This window comes from Lampetra fluviatilis, chromosome 50 (assembly GCF_964198595.1).
Source record: "Lampetra fluviatilis chromosome 50, kcLamFluv1.1, whole genome shotgun sequence".
In the NCBI taxonomy this organism is placed as follows: Eukaryota; Metazoa; Chordata; class Hyperoartia; order Petromyzontiformes; family Petromyzontidae; genus Lampetra; species Lampetra fluviatilis.
Genome location: NC_136324.1, coordinates 9007830 through 9016250, shown reverse-complemented (window position 1 = coordinate 9016250; position 8421 = coordinate 9007830). Strand labels below are relative to the sequence as shown.

At 52.9% G+C, this 8421-nt stretch overlaps 1 protein-coding gene across 7 annotated transcripts in view; it reads left to right on the top strand.

The window, feature by feature from the left end:
* The first annotated feature begins 6555 nt into the window (after positions 1 to 6555).
* The window catches only part of LOC144948690 (AT-rich interactive domain-containing protein 1A-like), a 66210-nt gene continuing 64344 nt past the window's right edge, over positions 6556 to 8421 (top strand). For 5 of the 7 annotated variants that reach the window (XM_078878352.1, XM_078878350.1, XM_078878349.1 and 2 more), the window contains exon 1: positions 6557 to 8418. In XM_078878352.1, coding sequence (XP_078734478.1) covers positions 7360 to 8418 — 1059 coding nt within the window. In that variant the 5' untranslated portion in view covers positions 6557 to 7359. Of the gene's footprint in view, positions 8419 to 8421 lie in introns of all 7 variants that reach the window. The other 2 variants (XM_078878348.1, XM_078878351.1) reach the window with 1 other exon arrangement.

Genomic DNA, 8421 nt, shown 5'->3' with positions numbered 1-8421 from the left:
TCTGGAATAGAATTTATAGGTACTCAGTACAGAACGTAATTGTCCCAACAATCTGTTGGAGATCTCTGCGTATGTTCAATGCGATCGTACATTCACTCACAGTATGGATACATCAAATACGAATCAAGTATGATTCACTCTGTAACCAAAATGCTGTCATGGCTATATATATACACAAGTGACCAAGTCAGCAGGCTTTAGCTACTGTCTATTGGCGTTAGTATCATAATTCACAGAAGGTAAATTGCTTTGTCCACTGATAACGGCCATATAGAGTAATCTAAACTTGTAGTACATGACTTAAACCTCGAACTCTGGGCTGACCCTGGCCGATAAGGGAAAGCAATCAACCATGCTAAAAAAATTGGGCCCCAATTGTAAGTATTTGTTACGATTTTTCTAGTAATGAATAAAGCACAGACTCGACCACATTTGTCCCCTGATTTTAGCTTTTCATCACTTACTGGGACATCACTAGACTCGTATAAGCAATCTTAGAATGTACATGAATCGCTCCCATAATAATCACTCTGTACATAAAAACGCGTGTATTTATTTGTATGTATATCGGAATCCGCGAGATTATGCATTCATGGAAATTGCCCGTGAGCTTCTGTTTATGCGTTGATTGACCAAGTATGAACACCACATGCTGCTACACGGGTGTCCCTGCTTTTCTCGCCACTCTTGGTAACAATATACATGTCTGTAACACACACACACATAATATTTACCTGTACACTTCATGCGAACAGCAATGGGCAGTGCTGTATATATATGCGAGGGTGTCTGCTGTGTGTACACCCAAATTGCCGTAACCTTTATAGGAGCATTATTACAGCCGGTTTTAAACGTCTTGCATTTCATGGGGGAGACCTGGGGGGAAAGCTAGGATTTATTCTACACGTTTGCAGCAGCAGCAGCAGCAGAACGATTATGTACTCCATAACACAGGTTTTTTGGCGGGGGAGAGGGGTTGTTAGATCGTGTAAATATATAAATGTGCCGTTAAACCCGCCACCACCCGACACAGCCAATTCGTAAGGTTTGCCACGTGCCACATTCGCTACTAGGACAGCACTAACCGCTGATGATGAACTACTACATTGTGGCCCCTGCCTTTGGTGGTGGGTTTGTCAGTGGGTGTGCTGATGTCAATTCGGGCGGTGTTCTCCAATCTCTCTGTGTGTGTGGTGTGTGGGGAGCGGTAGTGTTGTGGTTAGAGCGCTGCGGCTAACCAACAGCAGCGACGATTATCTGAACCGGTCTTGCCCCCCCCCCCTAGGTCGACTCAGCCTCGAATAAGTACCCGGTGCGGTGTGTAGTAAACATCGCCACTGGGGGAGACAAAGGCGGCCGGGTGTGGTTGCTGGCCACCCCTTCGTGTGCCGTTCTGGCCTTCTTCATGAAGGTGTTCGCTCACGGCGCCTGCCCCCCCCCAGTCTGTCCAGGCTACACGGGAAATCGTTGTCTCTGTGTGTGTGAACGTCTCGCGTTGTCTTTGAAATCATTTTTATGTTAAGCCGACAGGGGGTAATCGGTTTAACTACGTCAATTTTGCAAGGGATATCTGAAGAAACAACAGGATACGTTTTTTTTAACCTCACGCTTGTGCATTTTAGTTTAGGCGCCGTTGACAAACCCACTGTTGCCAGGACTATGAGCGCGTTCTCCACAATCGGAGTCATTGTTGTCAATCCACTGCTGGATGAGAGCCTGTGCGGGTTATTTGACCATACTTCACCACTCTGGGGGGGGGCACTGACGCGCAGTGTAACAATGGCTCTGGCTGCACTGCCCTCTACTGGGACAGTCAATTGGTGGCAGGAACAACAAAGACAATTGGCCACAATTGGGAACGTCTCGTTTCATTTTTTAAGTATCATTTCCAAATGCCTCCCATGACTTAACCCTAGCCCCCCAACACCAACCTTAACTTTAACCCTAGCACCGTAACCCAACTTTAATCCTGACCATATAATTGAACTCTAGTTAGAATATCGATTAAAACGCTGTTCTCAAAAAGAAAAGCATTACAAACGTGGCAGTCTAAATTCTAACACACAACGGGGGAAATGAATGTGTATATCCAGGACAACTGTAGAGGCTGTACTGTACGACAGCAATGGAGAATTGTGCACGTGGTGGGACTGAAATGCCGGACATGGCAGGCGGGCTGTAGTGGTGGAACGATGGGCGAGGAGGGCTGCTTTGTAGCAGGGGAGGAGAGGCAGAGACATGGGATGGGAAGACGGTGAGATGGGTTAGGTTGGTTGTAGCAGAGGGGGAGGAGAGGCAGAGAGATGGGTGGGAAGATGATGAGATGGGTTAGGTTGGTTGTAGCAGGGGAGGATAGGCAGAGAGGGGGGGTGGGAAGACGGTGAGATGGGTTAGGTTGGTTGTAGCAGGGAGGGGGGAGAGGCAGAGAGATGGGATGGGAAGACGGTGAGATGGGTTAGGTTGGTTGTAGCAGGGGGGAGAGGTAGAGAGGAGGGGATGGGAAAACAGTGAGATGTGTTAGGTTGGTTGTAGCAGGGGGGAGAGGCAGAGAGATGGGATGGGAAGACGGTGAGATGGGTTAGGTTGGTTGTAGCAGGGGGGGAGAGGATGAGAGATGGGATGGGAAGACGGTGAGTTGGGTTAGGTTGGTTGTAGCAGGGGGGAGAGGCAGAGAGGAGGGGATGGGAAAACAGTGAGATGGGTTAGGTTGGTTGTAGCAGGGGGGAGAGGCAGAGAGAGAGGATGGGAAGACGGTGAGATGGGTTAGGTTGGTTGTAGCAGGGGGGGAGGATAGGCAGAGAGAGATGGGATGGGAAGACGGTGAGATGGGTTAGGTTGGTTGTAGCAGAGGGGGAGGAGAGGCAGAGAGATGGGATGGCAAGACGGTGAGATGGGTTAGGTTGGTTGTAGCAGGGGGGAGGAGAGGCAGAGAGAGGGGGGATGGCAAGACGGTGAGATGGGTTAGGTTGGTTGTAGCAGGGGGGAGGAGAGGCAGAGAGAGAGGGGATGGGAAGACGGTGAGATGGGTTAGGTTGGTTGTAGCAGGGGAGGAGAGGCAGAGAGAGGGGATGGGAAGACGGTGAGATGGGTTAGGTTGGTTGTAGCAGAGGGGGAGAGGCAGAGAGATGGGTGGGAAGATGGTGAGATGGGTTAGGTTGGTTGTAGCAGGGGAGGAGAGAGATGAGATGGGAAGACGATGAGATGGGTTAGGTTGGTTGTAGCAGGGGGGGAGGAGAGGCAGAGAGATGGGATGGGAAGACAGTGAGATGGGTTAGGTTGGTTGTAGCAGAGGGGGAGGAGAGGCAGAGAGGAGTGGATGGGAAGACAGTGAGATGGGCTCTGGCGTGCCAGATTTGAGGGAGACAGAGAAGTGGTGGTGGTGTGTGGCGAGGGAAGCCAGTGAACTGGGGTTAAGCTCGTGTGGCGGGGGAGGAGAGAGAGAGGGGGGCTCGGAAGCCAGTACAGTACGTAGTGAACTGAGGTTAGGCTGGTGTGGTGGCGGGGGAGTAGAGAAGGGGATGGATAGCCAGTGAATCTGGGTTGAGGCTGGCTGTGGCGAAGAAGGAGAAGAGAGACAAGAGGGCATCTGGCGTGGCGGAGAATCCAGTGAGATGGGATTAGGCCGGTGTGGCAAGGGGAGAGAGGAGAGTGGACTGGCAATGTAGTGGCGTGGTGAGCTGTGGGTTAGGCTGGGTTGGTGTGGAAGGGGGAGGAGAGAGAGAGAGGCTGGTAAACAAACAGGCTTTCCGCTCTAGCGGACGCGCTTTCACAGCGAAATACGAGCGCCCTCCACATCATCACGCCAGCGCTGTGCTCAGCTCCCCGCCCAGCACTGTACTCACTCTATTTAATCACGTCCCCCTCCACCACAGGCCCGCAGTAAATATTAACTGAGTGTGCCGTGTGCTTAGGCGTATGATGTATGGTGATACCAGTTGTGCGTGGTGTTGATTTGTGTGAATGTGTATCGTGAAAGCAAGGGGACGTTGGTGGCAGAATGGAGTTTAATGCCACCACCCCCCACCACCACCACCGCAGCTCTTGAGAGTTCCAGCCGGCTCGAGTTTTTGACTCTCGGTTGTTAGGGATGGGTGGCAAATGTGGTCTTACGGCTGGCATTAGTCTCCCCCCATAAGGCCTTCCCGGTCTAAACAGGAGAAGCTGGTGGTTGAGGTTGTTGCCGACGGCCGAGTAAGGGAGACAAAGTGGGCTAGCTGTGTGTGGGTTTGAGGCCACACGACGCACGTGTATTTTAACTGTTGTTATCGGCCCTAATAGGCTCACTAAAACATGGTGACGATTGTGTTAAAGGGGTCGTTTTGGTCTTATTGTTTGATAACGTGGTGAGTTTACCAAAAAATGTTTATCACAATAATATGAATATGTTACGTTAGTACAGTATGTTCCACATTTCAGGTGACAAGATGGGGAGGGGGGGTGACAGTGATTCGTGCACGACACCATGAAACCAGTGTTTGCTTGAGCTCGATTCCCAGCCATGGCTATCACAGAAGCAAGCTTTATCTGAATTGATGGCACCATCTGCACCAACCAGCACTGGCCAGCCTGGCGAAGTATGGCCAAACAATACGCAGCAGGCCTTCGTCCAACAGTGGATCGATGAAGGGCAAAAGTATGACAATTATATATGGCAGATGACTTTTGGGGCATGAAACCTATGGCTCTTAAAATTGGTGTCCAAACCTCAATATTTTGTTTTATGTCCACAGCCGAGTCAACCAATGAACTGCACGAAAACCCATTAGACTAAATCTGTAATTGCACTCAGCGGTGAGGAGTCGCCAAATACTCATGTCAACATCTTGATAGCGCCATCTAATGGGCAGATAAATTGACCAATTGAAACAAATTGATGCAGGCCTGCAATTGTTTCTTTCCAAGGCTGTTCCCTCATGGAGATAAATGACCCTGCTGTCTTGTAAGGCAGTGCTGCAAATTGAATGACGCACCACTCTAAATTTGAGTGAGCACTGAATGAAAAATGTAAAACTCCTTCAGTACAGTATTTGGGTTATGCTGTATGCTGATGTGTTTTTATGCTGTCATATATGTGTGTGTGTGTTCTCCTACGTGAATGAAAAGTTGGCAAGCCAGGTTGTCAAGAATTAGATTTCACGGAAACTTACTTCTCTCTACTGACCTGATGAGCCTGCTTGGAATCCCCAAAATGTGTCCATCTGCCATAAACTGTGGACTCTAAAAGGCCCTCTGACATAATTTGCAAGAGTATGTATGATGTCACGGTGTAAATTAGCAACCACTAATTAAAACATATATGCTGTATTAATAACAATTATCAATTCATACTTTAAATATTATCAATCTTGCAAGAGTTGATGAATCTTAATTAGCGCTCAATTATGGGACAAATTATGACTTGGTTCGTGTGCTGGTGGTTTATGGCAAGAACGCATGTTGTGCTGGTGTTGATTGAATGTACTCCATGTGGGGGCTTGCTATTGTGGATAAATTACCGCGTGTACAAAATGTTTTTCATTCAAATATTATTACGTCCTTTTACCACCTTACATTTTTTTTTAAACCTCAATACTGTAACATTTTCAATTGCATCTGGCTCAATAAAGGAAACTTATTTTTTTAATCCACATATTTACGTGGCACATGCATTTTATTTTGTGGCATTCGTCTCAATGGTGTGAATGTATTTTAGAAACCCACATTTTAATTACACGCAAGGGTTAACAGTACAGTACACCCTAAGCAGCAGCTACATATAAAGTGCACGCATGTTGACATCCCTGGACTCTCCATGTAGATGCTACAGCAGTGCCTAAGTTAAGCTCACGCTGGAATGAAAAATGAAGGGCAATGCGAGTACTCGACCGCATTCACGCAAATAACGTAAAAACACAAGGCCCACAAAGGCTACACAAAGGCACCCCACACACACAACAACACACACACACGGGCCTCTGGTCGCAGTGGCGCCATTGCAGCCTATTAAAATAAAGCACGGCTAAGATGGACGCAGCAGCAGCAGGCAAACACTCGTGCCGATGTTTCTCGTGGCTTTATTCGCTTCATTCCGAGGGAATGCTCGTCGTGTAGGATGCACGAGCGAGTTTGTTGGTGCGAGGATGAGGAGAGGGGAGTGCGGTGTAAGCCCGTTTGAGTTTAGTGCGGAATTGAGGCCACGCTAATGAGCGAACAACCGCCGCGCTACCCTGGAATGCGTGAATCGCCCCGCGCAGCCACCCCGCCGCAAATAGTGCGGCCCCTGTTTGCCTTTGTGCGGGGGGGGGGGTGAAGCCGTCCCGCCCTCGCCGCGCTTTTTTCATTTTGTTTTAAACCGCAAAGACGTTGTTTGTGTGTGTGTCCCTTGCGCGCGACGAGCGAATGCCCTCGCCCGAGCGACATTCGGCGGTCAGGGACAGCGACGGAGTTTGGAGGGGAAGGGGTTAGGGTGAGCGGGGGACTTTGTCGCGCATGGATTCGGGTTTCCCCCCCCCCTAGCTACGCGCGCGCGCGCGGAAGGATACCCACCCAACCTCCCTTCCCCCACCCCCACCAACGGAGCCCAGAGCCGCATCACCGCCTGCGATAACACACGGAGCGGCCCCCGGTGCGACGCGAATCCCGGAGCGCGGATCGGCGCCCAAAATGGGGCACTCGGATCTGGCGAGCGCACAATCGTCAACAACAACTCTCACACAGACAGATTCGTGCGGCGAAATCATCGTGGTCGTCGCGGGCTGTTAGTCGCGAATCAAAGGACGGCGAGTAGAATCATTTTGTAAGTGGCGGCGGTGAGAAAGAGGGAGAAGAAGGGCGGTGCTAAAGCGAACCGGAATCCTGGCCGCCCCGAGGGAGCGTCGATCCGTTCCGGCTCTTGCGCGCCGCTGTTTTTAATAATAGAAGTACAGTAATGGATAGGAGTAGTTGTGCTCTAAGTCCTCATGCCAGGCGGCAGGCCAACAACTCGCTGCATGGACTCCTCTTGGGGTCGCCTCGTTGAATCGCGCACACGCGGGAGGGACTTCGCGACGACTAGCAGGGGACGGGAGAGACGCCACGCAGCACAGGCTTAGTCCCCCGTCCGTCAACGAAGGCGGTGATATGTAAAGTTTAAAGGAGGGGAGAGAGAGAGGGGGAACAAGAAGGCGGGCTCGCAGAGAAGGCGGACAAAAGCGGCGGACGCCCCTTTCTCTTTCACGCGCCTCGTCCCTCCGTCCCGTGCGACCCCCGTCCGTAGGCACCTCTTGTTTAGTGTCAGACGCGAGGAGATCGAAACGACGAGGAGAAGGAAGAGGACGAGAGGGAGACGAGCAAGAGGAGAGGAGGAGGAGCAGGAGGAGAGACGGTGGAGGACGAGGAGGCATGGCCGCCCAAGTGAAGCTGGTGGGCGGCCTCGGGCGGGACTCTGATCGCAGCCCGCTGCTCGGCAGGGCGAGCGCCGAGCACCCGGGCGGCGCGGGGGAGCAGCAGCAGCAGCAGCAGCAGCCCACGTCGCTGCTGCTCTCGGACGAGGCCACGGGCAGGAAAGTGCGGGCGGGCGCCGAGCAGAGCGGCGACAACAGCGGCAGCAACAATAGCAACAGCAATGGAGACCAACAACATGGAGTGCGGGCCAAGGACGGCGGAGGCAGCAACGGCAGAGGAGGAGGAGGCGGTGGTGGTGGCGGCGGCGGTGGTGGTGATGCCGGTGGAGTTCCCGACACGTCTTCGTCATCGTCCTCGTCGTCGTCTTCGTCGTCCGAGAGGGAGGCTGGGGTCTCTGCCACGGAGGCAACGGGGCCTAGTGGGCCGCATCATGGCGGAGAGACCCCGGGCTCGGCTGGAAGCTCCGCCGAGCCCGGGGCGAGGGGGCCCGGCGGCCTGAACTCTCACGGTGACGGGGTTTACGGGGTCGGTGGTGGCGGGGGTTACGGCTACGACGGAGCCCGCTCGGGCTATGGGCCCGGCTTCTCGGGGGCTCACTCGCCCCGAGGAGCGGGAGGAGCCGGAGCGGTGGGGCTCAACCAGCAGCAGGACGTAATGATGATGATGGCGGGTGGTGGAGGAAGGGCGAACAGCAGCGTGGCCGGCTATCCGCACCACCACCATCAGCACCATCACCACCAGCAGCAGCATCAGCAGCACCATCAGCACCACCACCACCATCAGCAGCAGCAGCAGCAGCAACAGGGCAGGCTGATGGGCGGACAGTCGTCTCATTCGGCGCAGTCTTCGTCGCAGTCGGCCGAGACGCCAACACTGAACCAGCTGCTCACATCATCCAACCCCGCCCGGGTATACAGCGCCATGGCCGCTGGGCAAGGTCCGGGGCCGGCTTCTTCATCATCATCAACAGCAGCAGCAGCGGGAGCTTCGTCAGCAGCAGCAGGAGGAGGAGGGCGACCAGCGGCCACGGCGAGTCCTCAGCCACCCAACAAACAGGTG